Consider the following 27,234-nt stretch of genomic DNA (forward strand, 5'->3'; position numbering starts at 1 on the left):
TGATAAACCTGCTCATCCTATTCCTTAGCTCCCAGTCGTTGCTTCATATGTGCTGTTGCACCTATCATTTTTCCCAATGCTGCACCTTCTACTATTCTTCCTCTTTCAGCGTTAGCAATACAATGGGCTAGATTTTCCTGCGGGTTTCAGGATCTCGACATCAGGACCAAATGGAGATCCCGAGCCCGCAGTTGCCGATAGTGAGACTGACTCAGCAGTCTTCCGGGAAGCGGCCTCCTAATTGGCTGGCTCCTCGCTCGCTGTCCTATTAAGGAAAGCGGATGAGCTCCCAATGCTGCCGACTGGCAGTTCTGGAGCCTCCGCTGCCCTACAGGCAGAGGTGGGCACTGCTGAGGCAGGCTGGGGCCCATAGGAACGTAGGAGTAGGAGTAGGCCATTCAGCCCATCGAGCTTGCTTCGCCATTCAATTAGATCATGGCTGATCATCTATCTCAATGCCACTTTCCCGTGCTATCCCTATATCCCTTGATGTCATTAGTATCCAGATATCTATCAATTTCTGTCTTGAACATGCTGAATGATTGATCTTCCACGGCCCTGTGGGGTAGGGAATTCCAAAGATTCACCGCCCTCTGAGTGAAGAAATTCCTTCTCATCTCAGTTTTAAATGGTCTACCACTTATTCTGAGACTATGTTCCCTGGTTCTAGACTCACTATCCAGGGCAAACATCCTATCTACAGCCACCCTGTTACGCCCTGTAAGAATTTTGTAAGTTTCAATGAGATCACCTCTCATTCTTCGAAACTTTAGAGAATACAGGCCCAGTTTCCTCAATCTCTCCTCATAAAACAATCCCAGGGATTAGTCTGGTGAACCTTGCACTCCCTCTATGGCAAGTACATCCTTCCTTAGATAAGGAGACAAAAACTGTACACAATACTCCAGGTGTGGTCTCACCAAGGCTCTATACAATTGCAGCAAGACTTCTTTACTCCTGTACTCAAAACCCCTTGCGATGAAGGTCAATATATCATTTGCCTTCCTAATTGCTTGCTGCACCTGCATGCTAGTTTTCAGTGACTAATGAATAAGGACACCCGGGTCCCTTTGGACATCAACACTTCTCAACCTCTGATTTTTTCTACCAAAGTGGATCACTTCACACTTATTCACATTATATTCCATCTGCCATGTTCTTGTCTATTCACTTAGCCTGTTCAAGTCCCCTTGAAGCTTCCTTGCATCCTCCTCATAACTTACATTCCCACCTGTTTATGTCATCAACAAATTTGGAAATATTACATTTGGTCCCCACATACAAATCATTTATATAGATTGTGAACAGCTGTTGCCCCAGCACTGATCCTTGCAGTATCCCACTAGTAACAGCCTGCCATCCTGAGAATGACCCATTTATTCTTAATCTCTGTTTTCTGTCTGTTAACCAATTCTCAATCCATACCAGTATATTGCCCCCAATCCCATGTGCTCTAATTTTGTTTACTAACCTGTGGGACCTTATCAAAAGCCTTCTGAAAGTCCAAATACACCACATTGACTGGTTCTCCTTTATCTATGCTACAAGTAACATCCTCAAAAAAACTCCAACAGGTTTTTCAAACATGATATCCCTTACATAAATCCATGTTGACTCTGCCCAATCATATCATTATTTTCTGAGTGTCTAGTTATAATAGGTTCTAACATTTTCCCTATTAATGATGTCAAACTAACAGGTCTGTAGTTCCCTGTTTTCTCTCTCCCTCCTTTCTTAAATAGTGGGGTTATATTTACCACCTTCCTGTCAGCAGGAACCTTTCAAGAATCTATAGAATTTTGAAAGATAACCACCAATGCATCCAATTTCTCTGTAGCCACCTCCTTCAACATTCTGGGATGTAGCTGATCTGGTCCAGGGGATTTATCAACTTACATTTCAGTTACTTTTTCGAGTACTACCTCTTTATTAATACTAATTTCTTTCAGTTCCTCATTTTTACAAGTCCCTTGGTTCCCTAGTATTTCTGGGAGATTTTCTGTATCTTCCTTTGTGAAGAGAAACACAAAGTAATTGTTTAGTTTCTCTGCCATTTCCCTATTCTCCTGTCTCCACCTGAAATGAACCCACATTTGTCCTTGTTAATCTTTTCCTTTTCACATATCTAACAAAGCTTTTACAGTCCGCCTTTATGCTTCTTCCTAGCTTGCATTTATATTCTCTTTTCCCTTTCTTTGTCAGTTTCTTGGTCATCCTTTGCTGGATTCTAAATTGTTCCCAATCCTCGGACTTAACCACTTTTTCTGGCAACCTTATAAGCCACTTCCCTTGAGCTAATGCAATCTTTAACTTCTTTTCTTAGACATGGTTGATTCATCTTTCCTGTTGAGCTTTTGTGTCTTAGAGGAATGTATATTTGTTTTAGACCATGTACTACTTCTTTAAATACTAGCCATTGCCAGTCTACCATCAAATCTTCTAGTGTATTTTCCCAATCTACCGTAGCCAACTTGCCCCTCATACCTTCATTGTTTCCTTTGTTCAGATTTAAGACCCTAGTTTCAGGGTGAACGATATCACTTTCAAACTTAAGGTAAAATTCTACATATTATGGTCACTACTTCCCAAAGGCTGCTTTACAGCAAGGTTATTAATTAGCACTTTCTCATTACATAATACTAAATCTAAAATAGCCCAATCTCTAGTTGGTTCTTCAACATACTGCTCCAGAAACCCATCTCGTACACACTCCAGGAATTCATCCTCCATAGCATTAGGCTTACCCAGTCTATAGTTGCCCATTATTACTGTATTACCCATATTACATGCAGCTCTAATTTCCTGATTTATACCGTGTCCAACATTGCCACTACTGTTTGGTGGCCTGTAAACAACACCCACCAATGTTTGCTGTCCCTTGCTGTTTGTTAACTCCACCCAAATTGATTTTGCACCTTGATCCTCTGATCTAAGATCATCTTTCACTAACGTACTGATCTTGTCTCTTATTAAAAGTGCTACCCCACCTCCTTTTCCTTTTTGCCTATCCTTCCTGAATGACGAATATCTTTGATTATTCAGTTCCCAGTCTCACCATGTCTCTGTGATAGCAATTAAATCATACCCACTTACCTCTATTTCTGCCTTCAACTCAACTTGCAAATGCTGTATGCATTCAGATAGAGTGCCCTTAACTTTGTCTTTTTAACATTATTCCACGTTCTGATCCTATTTGATGCTTGCCTTCACTTCATCTGTCTTCTCATTTCGCTTACTACTTTTCTACTTCCTGGTACCAGTTTTGCTTCCCCTCCAATCTTCCCTACTTGCCACACTCAGATTATCAATTCCTTTATTGCTACCTTGCTCTCTTGCCTTCTTTCTTTCCAGATTATCACATCTTCCCTCACTTGATCCCTCACCCCCAATATTTAGTTTAAAGCCCTTTCGACCGCCCTAGTTATACAACTTACCAGAACACTGGTCCCAGCACAGTTCAGGTGAAGGCCGTCCCAACGGTACAGCTCCCACTTTTCCCAGTACTGGTGCCAGTGCCCTTTGAATCGAAACCCATTTCTCCCATCCAATCTTTGAGCCACGCATTTCACTCTCCAATCTTATTTACCCTAGTCCAATTTGCTCGTGGCTCAGGTAATAATCCAGAGATTATTACCTTTGAGGTTCTGCTTTTTAATTTAGCCTCTAGCTGCTCATACTCTCTATTCAGAAAATCTTTCCTAGTCCTATCTATGTTTTTGGTACCCACATGGACCATGACAACTGGATTCTCTCCCTCCCACTGTCAGTTCCTCTCCAGTCCTGAGCAGATGTCCCGAACCCTGGCACCGGGCACACAACACAGCCTTCTGGACAAAAAACAGAAAATGCTGGAAAAACTCAACAGGTCTGGCAGCATCTGTGGAGAGAGAAGCAGAGCTAACATTTCAGGTCAGTGACCTTTCATCAGAACTGGCATATATAAGAAATGTAAAAGATTTTAAGCAAGTAAGTGGGGGTTGGGCAAGAGATAACAAAAGAGAAGGTATTGATAGGACAAGGTCACAGAATAGCTGACCAGAACGGTGTCTATCCCCCTGACTATACTGTCCCCTACTCGCACTACATTCCTATTTACTCCCCCCCACTTGAATGGCATCTGTACCACGGTGCTATGATCAGTTTGCTCATCCACCCTGCAGCCCTCACTCTCATCCATAGAAGCTGAAAGAACCTCAAACCTGTTGGACAATTGCAAGGGCTGAGCCTCCTCTACTTCTTCCCTCTGGATCTCCTTACCTGCCTCACAGTCACACCCACCTGTCCCTGACCATTGACCAAATCAGAAGAATTTTTTTTTATATTATTTCGTGGGATGTGGGTGTCGTTGGCAAGGCCAGCATTTGTTGCCCATCTCTAATTGCCCTTGATAACTGAGTGGTTTGCTAGGCTATTTCAAAAGGCAGTTAAGAGTCAACCATATTGCTTTGGGTCTGGAGTCACATGTAGACTCGACCAGGTGAGGACGGCAGATTTCCTTCTCTAAAGGACATTAGTGAACCAGATGGGTTTTTACAACAATTGATGATAGTTTTATAGCACTATTACTGAGACTAGCTTTCAATTCCAGATTTTTCTTTTTGAACTTCAATTAATTGAACTTATTAATCAATTGAATTTAAATTCCACCAGCTGCTGTGGTGGGATTTGAACCCCATGTCTCCAGGGCATTAGTCTGGCCCTCAGGATTACTAGTTCAGTGACATTACCACTACGCCACCATCTCCACCATTGCTATCCTATGGGGTGTGACTGCCTTCTGGAACAAAGTGTCCAATAACCTCCCCCCTCCCTGATGCATCGCAGTGTCTCTAGCTCGGCCTCCAGCTCAGCCACTCTGATCTGGAGCTTCTCGAGCCACAGGCACTTACTGCAGATGTGGTTGCTGTGGATCACACTGGTGTCCATGAGTTCCCACATTTTACAGCTGCAACATCTCACCTGCCCTGCCATGTTTGTTGTGTTTTAAATAACTATTTGATTAATTATTTAATTTTTAAAAAATCATTTTGAAATGATTTTTTAATTAATGCCTTTACTCACCAATCACTGAGGTTACTAATTTAAACCTTAGTAATACTAAAACTCTTACCACTTACAAGGTAGTTACTTGAGAGTTATTTTTAAAAGAAAATTTTACATTTTTCTAATTTTCCAGCAATAACACACAAACCCTAACAGCAGTTACTCACCAACCAATCAACTTATGGCTTTCCTGTGATGTCACTGTTAGATTTGTTTTCACTCTTCCTTCAAACCCAGCACGCGCCAACTTCCAGCCAGTCTGCCTCCCCGCTCTCCCAGCCCCAAACCCTGGGCTGGATTTATGCTCTCCCTCTTCCGTGTGTTTCCTTGCTGGTCCGCTGCCTTTCTGCTCTCCCAGGTAAGACCACGGGTGCACCTCAACATGGAGGCACCCTTGGAGGTGTGGATCCAATCAAAAATGATGACGTCATTAGGCACCTTGGAGGGAAAGGCTAGCTGGAGGAATTGTTTGGGTTGGGTGTGTGGCCTTTCCAGCCCGCGGCCCCCTCTTTGGGGCATGGAGCCTTCGGCTCCGATGACCACGCAACCTGGTGCAGGGAGACCGCCTCCATTGAGCTCTTCCAGCAAAAAGGCCACAAAATCGCCCCTAGTTGGGGTGTTAATCATTGTAATTGGCTGCCCGCCTCCATGAGCGGGCAATTGATTCTACTCCCAGCCCGCCCCTGAGAAAACTCCCTGCCGGTGGGAAGACTTCGAGGAGCCGTCCTGATCCGGCTCCCCCATTATTTTCCCAGCCCCGGCCCCCGCTGCCTCTTAACCTGTCAACACGGGGCAAGAAATATTCAGCCCAATGTGCAGAGTAACCAAAATCATTTGACAGTACAAAGAGGTAGGTTTATGAGGAATATTTATGAAGGATAATTGGGAATTGGTTTTACTGAATGAGCAATGGTTGAGAGGTGATAAGATTGCTGTTTTTAAGATTGTAAAGATGCTACACAATGTAGTCCATGACAAGCTATTTACTATTATCCGGAGCTTGGAACCAGAGGACCGAGCCTGGGTTTGAAGGAGTTAAATTCAAAACTAATCTGTGGAAACAGTGGCCCTGACATTTACAGGGAGGCGTGGAGGGTGGGGGGAGTCCGAAATGGGCCAAACATCGCGGCAAAGCCGGGGAGGCGGATGTACTGCCGATCGTTCCAGTAGGACCTCATTAACATTTTTTTTCTGGTTCCCACCCTTTGGGATGGTCCGCAACATTTGTTTTGTGGCTGGTGTGTGTGATGGGGATGGGCTGGGGTGGGGGGGAGACTGCACTCGAGGGCTGGGGTGGGGGAGGCTGTGATCTGGGCTGTGGAGGTGAGGCTGTGATAGGGAGTGGGCGGGGGTGGTTGTGGTCGAAGCTGGTGGTTGCGGGAACTGTGATTGAGGACTGGTGGGGTGGCTGCGATTGGGATTGAGAGGAGGAGGCCATGATCGAGGCTATGGGTAGGAGCTGCAACTAGGGCTGCAGGAGTGTGGGGGAGGCTACGATGAGGCTTGGGTAGGGCAGTTGCAAAGTGAAGGTGGGGGAAAAATTGTGATTGGGAGGGGTAAGGCTGAAGGCATCCTTGAGGTGTCGGGCAACACAAGAACACAAGAAATAGGAGCAGGAGTAGACTATATGGCCCATCGAGCCTGCTCCGCCACTCAATACGATTATGACTGATCTTAGGCTTTCACTCCACTTTCCTACTCGCTGCCCCATAGCCTAAAGGTCTTCTCAGGTCTGCAAAAAAAAACCTGATCCAAGCCCAACAGAACCACACCCGACCCGACCCAAGTCCTTCCATTTTTTCCCGCGCCCAACCCAACCCGACCATTAGCTAACTTACCTTCCGTTTTTCACTTTGTTGCTGTTCTGCACAAGCTTAAAATAACTGTAACAAAACCAACTTTCTAGTCCAAAAATTAAATTAACAGTAGAGCCACTTACCTGCGATAGAGCGTTTCTGACCCGGCCCGAATGCCAGACCCGGAAGTGCAACCCAACCCGACCCAAACTCGACACATGTCGTCGGATCCCGTCAGGTTCGGGTCGGGTAGTAGCAGGCTTTTACCATAGCCCTTGATTCCCTGAGAGACCAAAAATCTGTCTATCCCAACCTTAAATGTATTCAACAATGGTGCATCCACAACCCTCTGGGGTAGAGAATTCCAAATATTCACAATCCTTTGTGTGAAGTAATTTCTCCTTATCTCAGTCCTAAATGATCGGCCCCTTATCCTGAGACAGTGCCTCCATGTTTTAGATTCCCGACAGCAGAAACAATCTCTGTGTCTACCCTATCCAGCTCCTTCAGAATCTCGTATATTTCAATGAGATCACCTCTCATTCTTCTAAACTCCAGAGAATATAGGCCCAATTTACTCAGCCTCTCATCATAGGACAATCCCCTCATTCCAGGGACCAATCTAGTGAATCTTCACTGTACTGCCTCCAATCCAAATATATCCTTTCTTAAATGTGGAGACCATCGATTCTGGGTACTGCCTGTGTGGAGTTTGCAAGTTCTCCCTGTGACCGCGTGGGTTTCCTCCAGTGCTCCGGTTTCCTCCCACAGCCAAAGACTTGCAGGTTGATAGGTAAATTGGCCATTATAAATTGACCCTAGTATAGGTAGGTGGTAGGGGAATTGAGGGAAGGTGGGGATGTGAGAGGGTAATGGGATTAATGTAGGATTAGTATAAATGGGTGGTTGATGGTCGGCACAGACTCGGGTGGGCCGAAGGGCCTGTTTCAGTGCTGTATCTCTAAAATAAAAATAAAAACTGCACACAGTACTCCAGATATGGTCTCACCAAAACCTTGTACAATTTTAGCAAGACCCGTTTATTCCTGTACTCCAATTCCCTTGCAATAAAGGCCAACTTGCCATCGGCCTTCCTAATTGCTTGCTGTACCTGCATGCTAACTTTCTGCATTCCTTGTGCAAGCACACTCAATTCTCTTTAAACATCAACACTTACAAGTTTCACATCTTTTTAAAAGTATTCTGCTTTTCTATTCTTACTACCAAAATGAATAACTTCACACTTCCCTACATTATACTCTATCTGCCAATTGTTGCCAACTCACTTAACCTGTCTATATCTCTTTGCAGCCTCTCTGTGTCCTCCCCTGCTTATCTTCTCACTTACCTTTGTAACATCAGCAAACTTAGATGCATTACTCTCTGTCTCTTCATCTAACTCATTAATATAGAGTGTAAATAGCTGAGGCCCCAGCACTGATCCTTGTAGCACTCCACTACTCACTGTCTGCCAACTTGAAAATGCCTTGTTTATGCCCACTCTTTGCTTCCTGTCCGTTAACCAATCCTCTATCCATGCTAATATATTGCCCCCAACTCCATGAGCCCTTATCTTGCCTAATTTTTTGTGTGACACCTTATTGAATGCCTTTTGGAAATCCAGGTATACTACATCTACTGGTTCCCCTTTATCTACCCTACTAGTTACATCCTCAAAAAATGCTAATAAATTTGTCAAACAGGATTTCCCTTTAGTAAAACCATGTTGACTTGTTCTAATCATACTGTGCTGTTCTAGTGCATTGTTAAAACTTCTTTAATAATAGATACTAGACTAATGTTAGGCTAATTGGCCTGTAGTTCACTGTTTTCTCTCTTCCTCCTTTCTTGAAAAGCAGTGTTACATTTGCCAACTTCCAATCTGATGGGACCAGTCCCGAATCTGAGGAATTTTGGAAAGTCATAGCTAGCGTATCTACTATCTCTGTAGCTATCGCTTTTGGAACCCGAGAGTGTAGGCCATCAGGTCCTGGTGATTTGTCGGATTTTAGTCCCTTAAGTTTCTCCAGTACTTTTTCTCTGCTGATATTAATTTCCTCACTCTTTTTAGCCCCTAGGTTACCATCTATTTCTGATATGAAACTTGTGTCTTCTACTGTGAAGACAAGCACAAAATATTTGTTCAATGCCTGTACAATTTCCTCATTCCCCATGATAATTTCTCCTGTCTCTGCTTCCAAGAGACCAATGTTTACTTTAGCTACTCTGTTCCTTTTGATATACCTATAAAAGCTCTTACAATCTGCTTTTATATTACTGGCTAATTTACTTTCATTCTGTTTTTTCCTTTTTTAGCAACTTTTTGGGGAGGAGTGCTCCTGCTCCTCCTACCCCACAAGAAGTGTAGTGAAAGGCACTTACCTAGTGTTGCTGCCAGTTCCCACCTCTCGCATCGTCGGGTTTCCCGGTGCCTGGGAAATACATGCAGCAGCAATGAATTTTAATTCAGGCTATCAATTACACCCTTGGAAGCCCAATTCAAATATGTAATTAAGTGTCTCAACTCTCAGTGATTGGACACTTGGACACCCTTATATTCATTGCTGTATTAGAGGCGGTGGGCTGGCTTGCGCTGTATTGAAGACGCATTCCCATATTAAAATTTTTAATCCATGACCCTCTCCCCACTATCGTCGGGGGTTAATAACGAGACCATTATTTCAGGGAATGAGTGGTATATGGAACGACTCTCATGAGACTTGTGCAAGAAGTTAGTATTATTTTATTAAATACAAATTAGAAGAATTTCTTTCTAAAATAATATTTTAGGATACAGTATATGAATAATTGGAGACCTGATGTAATATAAGTGTAGTGTGCTTGGGAGCAACTATGGTTTCCAAAATTCTCTACCATTGGGGTTTTTCCTCGTAGCCTATCTGAGTTTGTTATCATCTAATTGATTGGAGATTGATTGCTATGATTAGTTATCAACACCATTATTGTATCATGTGATTACCAGGATTTTTAAAATTAGTTCATGGGATGTAGGCATCGCTGGCTAGGCCAGCATTTATTGCCCATCCCTAATCACCCTTGAGAAGATGATGGTGAGCTGCTTTCTTGAACTGCTACAGTCCATGTGATGTAGGGACACCAACAGTGCTGTTATGAAGGGAGTTCCAGGATTTTGACCCAGTGACAGTGAAGGAACGGCGATATAGTTCCAAGTCAGGATGGTGTGTGGCTTGGAGGGGAACTTGCAGGTGGTGATGTTCCCATGTATCTGCTGCTCTTGTCCTTCTAGTTGGTAGAGGTTGCAAGTTTGGAAGGTGCTGTCAAAGGATGGTAGAAGGCAACGAAGATGGACCTTGCTGTTTTCTCATCTAGCAATTCCTGTATTCTTATGTTTTGTGGGGTGGTGGGGGGAATCAAAGGCCACACACATGTACCCGCATTCCTCACTTTGTATCCAGCTCATGCTACTGACTCGAGGAATTGCAGGATTACACTGATCATTCAGTTTGGATCATCGGTTTACAATCTTATTGAAACATATAAGATCCTGAGGGGACTTGATAGAGTGGATACCGGGAGGATGTTCCCTCTTGTGGGGGAGACTAGAACTAGGGGACACAGTTTAAGAGACGTTTAAGAAGAGTTCAAGACGGAACTGAGGAGAATTTTTTTTTCTCAAAGGATTGTTCGTCTGTGGAATTCTTTTCCCCAGAAAACAGTGGAGGCTGGGTCATTGGATTTATTCAAGGCTGAGTTAGATAAATTTCTGATAGTCAAGTTTACAGGAGGCAGACAGGAAAGTGGAGTTGAGACCACAACCAGATCAGCTACGATCTTATTGAATGGCGGAGCCAGCTCGAAGGGTCGAATGGCCTACTCCTGCTCCTAAGTCCTATGTTCCTAAAGGTTTGACCTGAATGAAAACTGGTTTCAGATCAAGCACATTTGTGAATTGTCAGTCAGGTCAACTTATTGTCTGATGTTGGAGACTTACGTTGCCACCAAACACAGTTTAGCTTTTCTAGTGATGCTACTTTTTGTTGAAAATACCCTTTGAAACCTCCTTCAGAGGATGGTTTTGATGCCTCCAATTGCACTGGCAACAGAGCATTTCCACCAGAGAGTGCATCTTTTCCATTGGTGGCAACCTTGTAAAGTGGTTATGTGAAGTAGTCTATAGAAGCTGATATCTGATTTCTGCAGAAAAGTGAGACAGTTAATATTAACCATTGTTTGAAATCCAGTTACAAACCAAGTGAGATTTTCATTGGTTAATACAAATCAACAGAAATCCATGTAACTAACTTCATACCCTGCTGTGAAACCCGCACCATATAAAAAATGTTGGATAACTACTGCAGTGGTCTGCTGAATGTGCTTCTAAGTGTGTATTTAAAATCACTTTACTTATCTTACACATGAAACTGATTTTCCATAACTTTGGATAAACTCAATTCGTCTCTGAGAGAAAGGTTCAACTGTTTCTCAGCTGGAGTACTTTAGATGTAAAGCCCATCTCATGGGCAAGACCCAATATAATCATTCCTCCCCTCTGACCTTCTTTCTGAAGCTCCTATGACAGATGTGGTTAAGTGTAACCTTTGTCTGATCCTTAATAGTGAAAGAGGTAGAAGAGTGGCAGGGAGCAACGTAGGGAAAAATAATGTGAATAAATATAGATATTAGCAGATATCCCGTGGTATTGTTGTTTATAATGATAGGGGTGTTACGCCATCCAATCTACGATATATTATTAATTAATACACTTGACCTGCTGAAGAAAAATAAAAACGAGATTGCCTGTATCTTCCTGAAACTTGTTCTTTCCTGCTTTAGTTCTTTCTGCGTTGCTTTCTGTATCTCCCAGATTGTTTTTCAGTCCGAATTTTCTCTCTTATATGGTTGTAACACTTTCCTCATTGTGGTGTCTACTGTTTGTCATTCTTTCTCTCACCACTTGTGTAAGTCTCACCATCACTGTGTCTGCTCCCTCTTCTATATATCTTTCCCAGTCTGCCTTTATCTGCATTCTCGGGCTTTAACCTCTTGTCCAAAACAAAAAGAAAGAACATGCATTTATATCACACTTTTTGCGATCTCAGGATGTCCCAATGTACTTTACATCCAATGAAGTATTTTTGAAGGCCTCTAAGCTTGCCTGGAGCGCCGGTTTCCTGATCTGCCACTGGGTGGCCGCTTCCAGGCAGCTACACTGTTCTCCGACACCTCCGGGGACCTGGAGGTCGACTGGAAATTTCCAGTTGGCCTCCATCAACAGGGCTTAATTGGTCTATTGCAACGGGTAGCCCTGCCTCCCCCTCCCCCATCCCGCCTCAATGCCTGCACCCACTGGGGCCTAAAAATTCAGTCCATAATTACCTCTGATCGACATGTCTGACGCAGAGAACTAATTTTACAAGCGTGAAAGTGTAGGCTGCGTTTGCTGATAATGCAACCACTATGTAGCGCAGTACTGGCACATGCGCAAATGCAGCCTCATCAACAGACACGTCACTATCTGCGAGGTCTCAGGCAGCTGCCAGTAAATAAGATGGCGCTGCTCAATTTAACAGAAAAAAAGAATTGAACCTAAACCACCTTGCCCCTCAATGGCCGCGTTCGCCTCCTCCACCCCCACAACTGTACCCTCTCGCAATCGCACCCTCTGTTCCCTGATCCCTCCTGTGATTGCCACCTCAATCGCTGCATTCAATTTCATGCTCCCTCCTGCGCCCGCCTTCTCGCAGCTCCCTCCTGCCACTTCACACTGCTCGCCGCTCCATCCCACCATTTTCTCCCAAGCCCGACTGGTAGCCGTTTCCTCCCAGTGTTTGCTCCCCACCTGGGGGGCTGAGGGGCAATGAGCAGGGTGCTAGCAGCGAGGCGGGAAGTGAGCGATGAGATGGATCGGCGACCAGTCGGGATAGGCGAAATGGAGCAGCAAGCAGGCGGGTGCAGGAGAGAATGGCAGGTGGGAGCGGGGAAGAGAAGTGGCGATTGAGGCGCCAATTGCGGGAGGGAGCGGGGAAGAGAAACGGTGATTGAGGTGCCGATTGTGGGAGGGAGCGGGGAAGATAAGCGGCGACTGAGGTACCAATTGTGGGAGGGAGTGGGGGAGATAAGCGGCAACTGAGGTGCCGATTGTGGGAGGGAGTGGGGGAGATAAGCGGCAACTGAGGTACCGATTGTGGGAGGGAGTGGGGGAGATAAGCGGCGACTGAGGTACCGATTGTGGGAGGGAGCGGGAAAGGTAAGCGGTGACTGAGGTACCGATTGTGGGAGGGAGTGGGAAAGGTAAGCGGCGACTGAGGTACCGATTGTGGGAGGGAGTGGGGGAGATAAGCGGCGACTGAGGTGCCGATTGTGGGAGGGAGTGGGGGAGATAAGCGGCAACTGAGGTACCGATTGTGGGAGGGAGTGGGGGAGATAAGCGGCGACTGAGGTACCGATTGTGGGAGGGAGCGGGAAAGGTAAGCGGTGACTGAGGTACCGATTGTGGGAGGGAGTGGGAAAGGTAAGCGGCGACTGAGGTACCGATTGTGGGAGGGAGCGGGAAAGGTAAGCGGCGACTGAGGTACGGATTGTGGGAGGGAGTGGGGAAGATAAGCGGCGACTGAGGTGCCGATTGTGGGAGGGAGTGGGGAAGATAAGCGGCGACTGAGGTACCGATTGTGGGAGGGAGTGGGGAAGATAAGCGGCGACTGAGGTGCCGATTGTGGGAGGGAGTGGGGGAGATAAGCGGCAACTGAGGTGCCAATTGTGGGAGGGAGCGGGAAAGGTAAGCGGTGACTGAGGTACCGATTGTGGGAGGGAGTGGGAAAGGTAAGCGGCGACTGAGGTACCGATTGTGGGAGGGAGCGGGAAAGGTAAGCGGCGACTGAGGTGCCGATTGTGGGAGGGAGCGGGAAAGGTAAGCGACGACTGAGGTGCCGATTGTGGGAGGGAGCGGGGAAGATAAGCGGCGACTGAGGTGCCGATTGTGGGAGGGAGCGGGAAAGGTAAGCGACGACTGAGGTGCCGATTGTGGGAGGGAGCGGGGAAGATAAGCGGCGACTGAGGTACCGATTGTGGGAGGGAGTGGGAAAGGTAAGTGACGACTGAGGTGCCGATTGTGGGAGGGAGTGGGAAAGGTAAGCGGCGACTGAGGTACCGATTGTGGGAGGGAGTGGGGAAGATAAGCGGCGACTGAGGTGCCGATTGTGGGTGGGAGCGTGAAAGGTAAGCGGCGACTGAGGTGCCGATTGTGGGAGGGAGTGGGGAAGATAAGCGGCGACTGAGGTACCGATTGTGGGTGGGAGCGAGAAAGGTAAGCGGCGACTGAGGTACCGATTGTGGGAGGGAGCGGGAAAGGTAAGCGGCGACAGAGGTACCGATTGTGGGTGGGAGCGGGAAAGGTAAGCGGCGACTGAGGTACCGATTGTGGGTGGGAGCGCGAAAGGTAAGCAGCGACTGAGGTGCCGATTGTGGGAGGGAGTGGGGGAGATAAGCGGCGACTGAGGTGCCGATTGTGGGAGGGAGTGGGAAAGGTAAGCGGCGACTGAGGTACCGATTGTGGGAGGGAGCGGGGAAGGTAAGCGGTGACTGAGGTACCGATTGTGGGAGGGAGCGGGAAAGGTAAGCGGTGACTGAGGTACCGATTGTGGGAGGGAGCGGGAAAGGTAAGCGGTGACTGAGGTACCGATTGTGGGAGGGAGCGGGAAAGGTAAGCGGTGACTGAGGTGCCGATTGTGGGAGGGAGCGGGAAAGGTAAGCGGCGACTGAGGTGCCGATTGTGGGAGGGAGCGGGGAAGATAAGCGGCGACTGAGGTGCCGATTGTGGGAGGGAGTGGGAAAGGTAAGTGACGACTGAGGTGCCGATTGTGGGAGGGAGTGGGGAAGATAAGCGGCGACTGAGGTGCCGATTGTGGGAGGGAGTGGGGAAGATAAGCGGCGACTGAGGTGCCGATTGTGGGTGGGAGCGTGAAAGGTAAGCGGCGACTGAGGTACCGATTGTGGGTGGGAGCGAGAAAGGTAAGCGACGACTGAGGTGCCGATTGTGGGAGGGAGTGGGGGAGATAAGCGGCGACTGAGGTGCCGATTGTGGGAGGGAGCGGGGAAGATAAGCGGCGACTGAGGTGCCGATTGTGGGTGGGAGCGTGAAAGGTAAGCGGCGACTGAGGTGCCGATTGTGGGAGGGAGTGGGAAAGGTAAGTGACGACTGAGGTGCCGATTGTGGGAGGGAGTGGGAAAGGTAAGCGGCGACTGAGGTGCCGATTGTGGGAGGGAGTGGGAAAGGTAAGCGGCGACTGAGGTACCGATTGTGGGAGGGAGCGGGAAAGGTAAGCGGCGACTGAGGTACCGATTGTGGGAGGGAGCGGGAAAGGTAAGCGGTGACTGAGGTACCGATTGTGGGAGGGAGCGGGAAAGGTAAGCGGTGACTGAGGTACCGATTGTGGGAGGGAGCGGGAAAGGTAAGCGGTGACTGAGGTGCCGATTGTGTGAGGGAGCGGGAAAGGTAAGCGGTGACTGAGGTGCCGATTGTGGGAGGGAGCGGGAAAGGTAAGCGGCGACTGAGGTACCGATTGTGGGAGGGAGCGGGAAAGGTAAGCGGCGACTGAGGTACCGATTGTGGGAGGGAGCGGGAAAGGTAAGCGGTGACTGAGGTGCCGATTGTGGGAGGGAGCGGGAAAGGTAAGCGGTGACTGAGGTGCCGATTGTGGGAGGGAGCGGGAAAGGTAAGCGGCGACTGAGGTACCGATTGTGGGTGGGAGCGGGAAAGGTAAGCGGCGACTGAGGTACCGATTGTGGGTGGGAGCGGGAAAGGTAAGCGGCGACTGAGGTGCCGATTGTGGGAGGGAGTGGGGAAGATAAGCGGCGACTGAGGTACCGATTGTGGGAGGGAGTGGGGAAGATAAGCGGCGACTGAGGTGCCGATTGTGGGAGGGAGTGGGGAAGATAAGAGGCGACTGAGGTGCCGATTGTGGGTGGGAGCGGGAAAGGTAAGCGGCGACTGAGGTACCGATTGTGGGTGGGAGCGGGAAAGGTAAGCGGCGACTGAGGTACCGATTGTGGGTGGGAGTGGGGAAGATAAGAGGCGACTGAGGTGCCGATTGTGGGAGGGAGCGGGAAAGGTAAGCGGCGACTGAGGTGCCGATTGTGGGAGGGAGCGGGAAAGGTAAGCGGTGACTGAGGTACCGATTGTGGGTGGGAGCGGGAAAGGTAAGCGGCGACTGAGGTACCGATTGTGGGTGGGAGCGGGAAAGGTAAGCGGCGACTGAGGTACCGATTGTGGGTGGGAGCGCGAAAGGTAAGCGGCGACTGAGGTGCCGATTGTGGGAGGGAGTGGGGAAGATAAGCGGCGACTGAGGTACCGATTGTGGGAGGGAGTGAGGAAGATAAGCGGCGACTGAGGTGCCGATTGTGGGAGGGAGAGAGGAAGATAAGCGGCGACTGAGGTGCCGATTGTGGGAGGGAGTGGGGAAGATAAGAGGCGACTGAGGTGCCGATTGTGGGAGGGAGCGGGAAAGGTAAGCGGCGACTGAGGTGCCGATTGTGGGAGGGAGTGGGGAAGGTAAGCGGCGACTGAGGTGCCGATTGTGGGAGGGAGCGGGGAAGGTAAGCGGCGACTGAGGTGCCGATTGTGGGAGGGAGCGGGGAAGGTAAGCGGCGACTGAGGTACCGATTGTGGGTGGGAGCGCGAAAGGTAAGCGGCGACTGAGGTACCGATTGTGGGAGGGAGCGGGGAAGGTAAGCGGCGACTGAGGTGCCGATTGTGGGAGGGAGCGGGGAAGGTAAGCGGCGACTGAGGTGCCGATTGTGGGAGGGAGCGGGGAAGGTAAGCGGCGTCTAAGGTACCGATTGTGGGAGGGAGCGGGGAAGGTAAGCGGCGACTGAGGTGCCGATTGTGGGAGGGAGCGGGGAAGGTAAGCGGCGACTGAGGTGCCGATTGTGGGAGGGAGCGGGGAAGGTAAGCGGCGACTGAGGTGCCGATTGTGGGAGGGAGCGGGAAAGGTAAGCGGTGACTGAGGTACCGATTGTGGGTGGGAGCGGGAAAGGTAAGCGGCGACTGAGGTACCGATTGTGGGTGGGAGCGGGAAAGGTAAGCGGCGACTGAGGTACCGATTGTGGGTGGGAGCGCGAAAGGTAAGCGGCGACTGAGGTGCCGATTGTGGGAGGGAGTGGGGAAGATAAGCGGCGACTGAGGTACCGATTGTGGGAGGGAGTGAGGAAGATAAGCGGCGACTGAGGTGCCGATTGTGGGAGGGAGTGAGGAAGATAAGCGGCGACTGAGGTGCCGATTGTGGGAGGGAGTGGGGAAGATAAGAGGCGACTGAGGTGCCGATTGTGGGAGGGAGCGGGAAAGGTAAGCGGCGACTGAGGTGCCGGTTGTGGGAGGGAGTGGGGAAGGTAAGCGGCGACTGAGGTGCCGATTGTGGGAGGGAGCGGGGAAGGTAAGCGGCGACTGAGGTGCCGATTGTGGGAGGGAGCGGGGAAGGTAAGCGGCGACTGAGGTACCGATTGTGGGTGGGAGCGCGAAAGGTAAGCGGCGACTGAGGTGCCGATTGTGGGAGGGAGCGGGGAAGGTAAGCGGCGTCTAAGGTACCGATTGTGGGAGGGAGCGGGGAAGGTAAGCGGCGACTGAGGTGCCGATTGTGGGAGGGAGCGGGGAAGGTAAGCGGCGACTGAGGTGCCGATTGTGGGAGGGAGCGGGGAAGGTAAGCGGCGTCTAAGGTACCGATTGTGGGAGGGAGCGGGGAAGGTAAGCGGCGACTGAGGTGCCGATTGTGGGAGGGAGCGGGGAAGGTAAGCGGCGACTGAGGTGCCGATTGTGGGAGGGAGCGGGGAAGGTAAGCGGCGACTGAGGTGCCGATTGTGGGAGGGAGCGGGGAAGGTAAGCGGCGACTGAGGTGCCGATTGTGGGAGGGTGCGGGGAAGGTAAGCGGCGACTGAGGTGCCGATTGTGGGAGGGAGCGGGGAAGGTAAGCGGCAATTGAGGCCACTTTCCAAAACTTGCGCTGGAGGCTCACGTCCCTTTGCGTGATGACCTATTCACGCGCAAGCACACTGGCAACCTGACAAAGCTCGGTGCATTTTGTGCATGCGGAAGGATGAATGCGTTCCACGCATGTACGCAGTTTGGACCGCAGTGATGACGTCGGCGCTTGGCTGTATTGTCAGGAAGCACTCCAAAAAGTGTAAGTGTTCCCGCAGAAGAAAACTAAAATGTTGCAAACATTTAAAAAAAAAATTTCTTCTGTGTTTTGCAATTTAAGTTTCTCACTTAATCCCACACGCACGTCCCAATCTTTATTTCGCTTTCTGTGCAATGATTTAAATGCGATTTATATTCCCTGCTTTTTACTTCCTGCTTTGCTGTCTGTGAGAATACTTCAATCTGAATGATCAGATCAGTCTCCCTGCTGCCTGCCCTATTCACAGACCCAACAGATACCCTGTAGAAGGTGTTGGGAGGTATTACTGAAAGGGGAGGTCACCATATGGGAACTTTACTTCGGTATGGATCTGAGCTCAAGAACTAGACAGCACTCAGTGCAACTGGTGCACTAGGAGGGAGCACTCAAAGGTAGAGGTGAAGAAGGATGCAGTGCGGGATCTTCCAGTACACTATTGAGATAGTGTATGCGTGAGGCAGAATTAGAAAAACTGAAGAATGCTCAGGTTTAGAAGTATTCTATTATGCAAGGGTCAGTGGAAATTTCAAGACCCCAGTAGCAGAGAAGAAACCAACTGCAGCCACACAAGGACCACAAAAGCTACTGTGCTGCAATGGAAGAAAATAAATTGGATCATAATTTAAAATATGATGCCTGTGTGCCTCACCAGATCCCAAGTTGCACGTGTACTGTGGGGACCTATTTTGGACATGGCAAAGTAATGAATCCCCAGACAAGTAGAAACATAGAAGCAAGCCATTCAATCCCTCGAGCCTGTTCCACCTTTCAATCTGATCTGTATCATAGGCCTATTTACCTGTCTTTGATCCAATCTCTTGATACCCTTACCTAACAAAAATTGATCATGAAAATTTTAATTGACCTAACATCCACAGCCCTTTTGGGGAGAGAATTACAGAGGGTTTGTTTGGCAGTGAGATTGGTGGACAGGAAGGGAACAGGGATTAAGGGGAGGGGGGCAGGGGTGTCACCTGAGGCCCACATTCTTTAAATAAAAGCAAAATACTACAGATGCTGGAAATCTGAAATAAAAACAAGAAATGCTGGAAATACTCAGCAGTCTGGCAGCATCTGTGGAGAGAGAAGCAGAGTTATTTCATCAGTTCTGATGAAGGGTCACTGACCTGAAACGTTAACTCTGCCTCTCTCTCCACAGATGCTGCCAGATTTGCTGAGTATTTCCAGCATTTCTTGTTTTTATTCCATGTTCTTTAAATTTGGGATCAAGAGGAAAATTCCTGCACCTCCCGGATCCACATTCTGGTAACTATATTTTAAAACTTACATTGTTGGTTGTGGCCTAACAGATATTCCCTTTAAGCCTGTTAGATCATATGTAGGCCTAGTTTTCCTGAGTACAGCTTGAGACGCACACCAGTCTTGCCATCAGGGCATATGCAAAGGGCCTAATTCCTGTTTCTGGCATGGGCCAATTATTTGGCTGTTACCAATATTGTGAGCAGTGTACTTTCGACTCATAATGGAGGCTTTTAGGCGGTTTAGTGCCCAAAACCACAAGTCCTGCACGGTTGAATCTCGAGGCCCATTTGTTCAAATTCCTGCTGCACTAGGTTTGACATCATAGAATCTTATAATAGTACAGCATAGAAGGAGGCCATTCAGCCCATTGAGTCTACATTGGCTCTTTTGAAGAGCAATCCAGTTACTCCCACTCCTCTGCTCTTTCCTCATTTCCCTGCAATTTTGTCTCCTTCAAGTATTTATCCAATTCCCTTTTGAAAGCTACTATTGAATATGTATTTACCATCCTCTCAGACAGTGTATTTCAAATCTTAATCACTGCTTTCTCTCATGCCTCCTCTGGTTCTCTTGCCAATCACCTTAAAACTGTATCCTGTCATTATCAACCCTTTGATCATTGGAAGCAGTTTCGTTTTATTTACTCTATGTATACCCTTCATGATTTTAAATACCTCTATCAAATCTCCATTTAGCATTCTTTGCTCGAAGAAGAACGACTCTAGCTTCTCTATTCTATGCACGTAACTGTAATCCCTTATCTCTGGAACCATTTTAGTAAATCTCTTCCCTTTCCAAAGCCTTTACATCCTTCCTATTTTGTCATCTTTTGTCCCTTGTTTAAAAAAAAAGAAATCAAGTTGCCCATTTCAGCAATGTGGTTGGGAAGTTATCATTTTGAAGAGATTTCCACTGGAGATCTCACCTAGAAACCATTACATCACAAAGCAGGATGCACACTGTTGCTGAGCTTGTTTCTTTCCCTGAAACACTGACAATCTATCTTTTAACTACAGGATATGTTTTCAAAGAGATTTAAGACCGGCACTGTAGATTTTTCTCCTACAGTATTCTTTAATGAAAGATGAAATTATTATTGGATAGATTTTTATGAAAAGAGCACTCACTCAACTGTTTATATGTTAGATTTTCCCTTTTCCACTGTGACAGCTGGTGGTCACAGCAGCGCTACTTGCAGGAATGTAACTGTATTGCAGGCCTGAGTCCATGGTATTTAAAGATTCAAGTTATTATTTAGAATTTGTTTTGAATTTGGAGACCTAGGTGAATGGGTGGAAGCCATCAAGAATTAAAATGATCAGGATAGGTAAAGTAAGAAATGGTGTTTTTAATTAAAAGTTCCCAATTGTAGGAAGACAGGAAAATTGATGATGTTCCATCATTTTGTGCTCCTTAGAAAGAATGAGTTGATGCTTACACAAGCAACACAGGAGATTGATATCAGAGGAGGCATTAAAATATCTGACAGAGATTTAATAAAGTATTAACAAATGCATCTGTTTAAAAACAATGGCATTTAACTGTCTCCTGTATTATGTATCATCAGTTAGTATGACAGTTTTTATTTGTTTTAGATAGAGGTAGTGAAGTTAACTGGGTGGGATGAAAGGATTCAAGAGTGAACTCCACAGAACAAAAGGTGAACATGAGCTGTCAATTTGAGGTAACAATGTGTGAGAAGCAACAATAAGCCTGAGATCTGTGGAGACATGAATGGAAAATACTGCAGTCTGGTCTGACTTGGATTCGGAACTTTCCCCAAATTATGTGTCTTTGTCGAATGTAGATCGTTGTCAGTTGATCTGGCACAGTAACTTCCCCCAGCACTTTGCAGAATTGTATGGGCTGCCACTGTCACTAGGAATTGCAGACAGCAACCATTTCAAAATCCTAAGGATAGTAGCAGTTTTGTTCCGGCAAAATAAATGTGTGCTACCGAACTTTATCTTGCTCCTAATTTCCAAGGTATGCTCCCATGACAGCGGCTACCTTGAAGTTGCATAGACCCTGATGAATTGGGAAAGTTATTTCTTTTTGGTAAGGATATGAAGGGATATGAGCTAAGGCGGGTAAATGGAGTTCAGGCACAGATCAGCCATAAATGATGGAGCAGACTCGAGGGGCTAAATAGCCTACTTCTGTTCCTGTGAAAACACTGAAATCATCACACCACATTCTTTAACTTTCAGTAAGTCAGGCATTGTTTTCTGATTTTTATTTTCCTTTTCCTTTACTCCTTTTCTGAAGTGCGAACTCATGTTGAGGCACGGTTCATAGGTGGTGTATATCTGCTGTGCTGCCCAAGTGGCAATTCTTAATGCATGAGTGTGCAGTCTTTTGACAATGGTAGCACCATAACCAATTCCAGCCTTGCCCTTTTCCACCATCCACACACTCAGGTTGCTGAAGAGTAATCAGAGATAGGAGCCCTGATTAGGTTCTTATCTGGGGTAGCCTAGGGATGCCATAGCCATTTGTAGCCCTGAACCTAGCTGCGATCAAGTATTTGAACACTGATTTATGATTAAACCCACTACTTTGCTTTTCTGATTGCATCAATTTCACACTGTCTGGTACATTTGTCTACTGAATCATTAGATAGGTTGGAAGCTGCGTGTAATGAATGAACTCCACTAATTCAATCAAAACCCATGTTCCATCCTAATCTTCCTCAACACCTTTATATGCAGCAGTATACCCGTCAAGACCTCAGGATGTCCCAAAGCACTTCATCAGCTGATGAAGCATTGTTACTATTGTGATGTATGTAGCCGGAATGCATTTCAAGGCAACAACATATCAAGGAGTTGAGATAAGAATTACATAAGAGCAAAGGCTTTATCAGCCTTATATGAACCCCAAAACATGTCTCCCTTGAAGCACAACCATCTGTTTTATATTTTACAATATGAACAGAAGTAAATCTGTTTCCATTTCTGCAGTTTGCACTTGGCTGTCAGTGGATGGCATGGTCAGCAGGGACAAAAGGGGAAAACTGTCTACTGAATTATATAACCACCAGTGTTCTTGGTTTTTGTCTGTTGCAAGGGAATAACATACCAAGCATAACAGTCTTTGAGAGCTAAGTTGTTTTGGGACTTGTGAGGTACTGTACAGGTCTCAGTGAATGCCCAATTACACATCTTTGAATTGAGCACAAAGCCTTGTCAGAAGTCAAGATCTAGTAGAATTCTAATAGAGATAGTATTTTAACAGACCCATATCATGAGGGTTTGATGGAAGAAACATCATTTTAAAAGGAGGTAAGGTACCTAATAGCCTCTACGTTTATTAAAGATTGCAGTGTAAATCTCAGTCACCAATACAGATACTGTTGTCTCAGCCTGTGCTGTTCTTAAAGAGAATGATATTGATGGAAACTTGGGGTATAATTCCTTCAGTGTGTAAAGTTAAATAATTATTTTTGAATAAATTATCATTCGTCTATAATTACAATTTGTACATCCATTATCAACCAAAGACAGTTTAGCACACACATTTTCCTTTAAATTTGTACACAGTGCTACATACGTTCCTTGTGCTTTAGCAAGCCAGATTTCTGAATCCAAGTGCGAGCAGTAATTTGACAGAATAAAAGATGTGTCACAATAAAATCTTTTACAATATAAGACATGTCACAGATAATCCCAAAAGTATTAACTTCAGAAAAAAGCTTTCCCATGAACAATAAGACTTTAAACTTATTAAACATTTTATAGTCAAGTGCAGTTTAAATCCACCTGAAGCGCAAAGGTGGTGTTTATCTTGGCATTAAAACTCATTTCTTTTTCCACAGGAGAGGCTCAGATTCTGGGCAAATGACTTATTATAGTCTATACTGAGTGTTCTTGGGATTCTTTGGATAATAATACCTGGCATGTGAAAAAGCCAAAATCTGCTTAATTTTTTGGAGACTCAGAGGCCAGTTGCAAAATTTAAAGAGCTTTAATCATAAATGTGAAGGGTTTCTACTACAATAGGGGTAAAGAGTTGATTGATGCATAAAGCAACAACGAGTAATTTTATTGCCCTGCTTTCCTGTGTGCTTATATAGGAATGATGGGCAATAAAATATTGGTGCCAGCCTTGGCTCAGTGATAGCACTCTCCTGTCTGAGTCAGATCATGGGTTCAAGTCTCTCTCCAGAAACATGAGTGCATAATTTAGGCTGACACTTCAGTGCCATACTGAGAGTGGTTCTCTGTTGGAGGTGTTGACTTTCAAATGTGATGTTAAAACTGTCTGCCCTCTCAGCAGGACGTAGGAAATCCCATGGCACTGTTCAGAGAAGAGCAGGGAAGTTTTTCTGTTGCCCTGACTAATATTTATCCCTCAACCAACAGCACAAAAAAACAAATTATCTGGTCATTTCTGCTCATGGGACTTGGCTGTCTACAAAATTGGCTGCTGCATTTGCCTACATGAAAACAGCAACACTTCAAAAATACTTAATTGGCTGTAAAGTTTTATGGATATACTGAGGTTCCTTCTCTCTTTCTCTCGCCCTCTCTATTACCAGCTTCTACCAAATCAAATACCAGACAGGATGGGATAGAGTCACAGCATGAGGTGATATTCGGGGCTTCCATTCTGAAATTTGCTTTGATGCTTTATAAGCACAATAAATAAATCTCACAAGAGTAAGTGGGAAAAATGGAACATTTAAAACCAAACTTTCTGTATACTGTCTGTCTCTTGGAAATTTATAGACATCCCGTTCAAAAAAATGTGACTAGCTCAAAAGTGGATAATAAGTGGATTATAAAAGCTACAGTTGCTCACAGGCATTTGGGCTCATTTCCTTTAAGAACAGACATTGTACCTTTTAGATCCTAACATAAGTAAAACATCTGTTTACTTGATGTAAAATTATCAACCTTGTACCCTTTTCAGCCCCTCTAATTCTGTTTTTCATTTCAGTGAAGGGAACCAGAGTATTGGCTACAGGAGGAGCTTCTTCTAACCCAGAAATACTACAGGTAGGAGGACATTCAGCCCCTATTGCACAGCTCTCTTCTGTGAGTGTTTGGTTATCTCAGACCAATAATCATTGACACCAGAAGAGGCTGAATGAGTTCCTATCTCCACCTCCTGAGTTACTCTTCCCCCTGATTAATACCTAATAATTATCCTTCATCACAGCTAGATCAAAGCCAATTAAGGCTTATCAATTCCACTGCACAATGTAATTAACATATGAAAGACACAATAACATCTGTGACTTTGTATTTATAACTGAACTGATAGAGGAGTGAAATTTTAAACAAATCCATTGTGATTATCCTTCAAACTCCTAATTTCTGCATGAACTTCAAAAGCATAAACTGCTTTAATCCTTTACAGGTAATCTAAGTTTCAACACCCACCCACCTCCCTACCCTGATCTGTGCTGCATTAGCTGCTCTCTGATACAGTGGTAGCACTGGCATCAAATTTAGGACTTTGAGCCAGGAAGAGCCAAATTTCTCACTACAGATCACTAACAAGTGAATCCAATTGGAAAGCACAACAAATAAAAAGTGAAGAATTGCAAATACTGGGAATCTAAAACAATGGCTGGAAAGACACAGCTCAAGCAGCAGCTGTGGAGAGAACAGGGATATAGTAGTGTCGTGGTGATAGAGGGTGATGCCAATATCATCACCCTCTATAAGAACAAGGGTGACCGCGGTGACTGCAACAACTACCGTGGAATCTCCCTGCTCAGCATAGTGGGGAAAGTCTTCGCTCGAGTCGCTTTAAACAGGCTCCAGAAGCTGGCTGAGCGTGTCTACCCTGAGGCACAGTGTGGCTTTCGAGGAGAGAGAGATCCACCATTGACATGCTGTTCTCCCTTCGCCAGCTACAGCAGAAATGCCGTGAACAACAGATGCCCCTCTACGTTGCTTTCATTGATCTCACCAAAGCCTTTGACCTTGTCAGCAGACGTGGTCTCTTCAGGCTACTAGAAAAGATCGGATGTCCACCAGAGCTACTAAGTATCATCACCTCATTCCATGACAATATGAAAGGCACAATTCAGTATAGCGGCACCTCATCAGACCCCTTTCCTATCCTGAGTGGTGTGAAACAAGGCTGTGTTCTCGCACCTACACTGTTTGGGATCTTCTTCTCCCTGCTGCTCTCACATGCGTTCAAGTCTCCAGAAGAAGGAATTTTCCTCCACACAAGGTCAGGGGACAGGTTGTTCAACCTTGCCCGTCTAAGAGCGAAGACCAAAGTACGGAAAGTCCTCATCAGGGAACTCCTCTTTGCTGACGATGCTACATTAACATCTCACACTGAAGAGTGTCTGCAAGGACTCATCGAAAGGATTGCGGCTGCCTGCAACAAATTTGGCCTAACCATCAGCCTCAAGAAAACGAACATCATGGGACAGGACATCAGAAATGCTCCATCCATCAATATTGGCGACCATGCTCTGGAAGTGGTTCAAGAGTTCACCTACCTAGGCTCAACTATCACAAGTAACCTGTCTCTAGATGCAGAAATCAACAAGCGCATGGGAAAGACTTCCACTGCTATGTCCAGACTGGCCAAGAGAGTGTGGGAAAATGGCACACTGACACGGAACACAAAAGTCCGAGTGTATCAAGCCTGTGTCCTCAGTACCTTGCTCTACAGCAGCAAGGCCTGGACAACGTATGTCAGCCAAGAGCGACGTCTCAATTCATTCCATCTTCGCTGCCTCTGGAGAATACTTGGCATCAGGTGGCAGGACCGTATCTCCAACACAGAAGTCCTCGAAGCAGCCATCATCCCCAGCTTATACACACTACTGAGCCAGCGGCGCTTGAGATGGCATGGCCATGTGAGCCGCATGGAAGATGTCAGGATCCCCAAGGACACATTGTACAGCGCGCTCGTCACTGGTATCAGACCCACCGGCCGTCCATGTCTCTGCTTTAAAGACGTCTGCAAATGCGACATGAAGTCCTGTGACATTGATCACAAGTCATGGGAGTCAGTTGCCAGCGATCGCCAGAGCTGGCGGGCAACCATAAAGGCGGGATAAAGTGTGGTGAGCCGAAGAGACTTAGTGTTGGCAGGAAAAAAGACAGAAGCGCAAGGGGAGAACCAACTGTGTAACAGCCCCGACAACCAATTTTATCTGCAGCACCTGTGGAAGAGTCTGTCACTCTAGAATTGGCCTTTATAGCCACTCCAGGCACTGCTTCACAATCCACTGACCACCTCCAGGCGCATACCCATTGTCTCTCGAGGCAAGGAGGCACTAAACGAGCAACCTGAAGGTTGTGTCTTCACATCCCCACTATGGCAAAGTGAAATTGCGTTCAATACATCTGGCGATTTGTGGGCTAGTAGTAGAAGATAATGAAATTTGAAAAAACCTGACTGGTTCACTAAACTCTTACATAATAGGCAACTCTTTGAGGTGGCCTAGCAACACACCCAGTTGTCAGTTGAACCAAGGATGGGTAACAAATGTGGCCTTTCCACATGTCAATTCACATTCTGAGAACAAAAAAAAGACATTAGCATTTTGGTGTGACCCTTCATCAGGACTGAGGAAGTGAAAATGAGCAAGATTAAGTAGAATTGGAACAAATACTTACAACTTACATTTATACAGCACTTTTAACGCAAAATGTTCTAATATATTAGAAGGGGTGATCAAATGCTTGTTCAAAAACATACATTTGAAGGAGAGTTTTTAACAGAGGAGAAGGAAATGGAGCAGCAGTAGGAATTCTGGAGTGTTGGATCTAAGCAGCTGAAGGCATGGCATCCAGTGGCTGGGAGATGGGAGGATGGGGCTAGGGCACAAGAGGTTAGAGAGAGAAACAGAGAGTTTGGCAAGGTTTGTAACACTGGAGGTGGTTATCGGAGGCACAGACATGAAGAGATTGAAATAGAAAGGTGGGAATTTTGAATTTGAGGAAGACCAGGAGCTAATGTAGGTCAGTAAGTTCCGAGGGTAATAGTTGAGTGGATTTGGT

General features: G+C 46.4%; 1 protein-coding gene across 5 annotated transcripts in view; it reads left to right on the plus strand.

Annotated features, from left to right (window-relative positions):
* xylb (xylulokinase homolog (H. influenzae)) overlaps window positions 1-27,234 on the plus strand; it is a 319,204-nt gene that overhangs the window by 255,274 nt on the left and 36,696 nt on the right. For all 5 annotated transcript variants that reach the window (XM_068015166.1, XM_068015134.1, XM_068015149.1 and 2 more), the window contains one exon: window positions 24,194-24,252. In XM_068015166.1, the coding sequence (XP_067871267.1) occupies window positions 24,194-24,252 (59 nt within the window). The remainder of the gene's footprint in view (window positions 1-24,193; window positions 24,253-27,234) is intronic.

The sequence above is a fragment of the Heterodontus francisci genome, chromosome 2, assembly GCF_036365525.1.
Source record: "Heterodontus francisci isolate sHetFra1 chromosome 2, sHetFra1.hap1, whole genome shotgun sequence".
NCBI lineage: Eukaryota > Metazoa > Chordata > Chondrichthyes > Heterodontiformes > Heterodontidae > Heterodontus > Heterodontus francisci.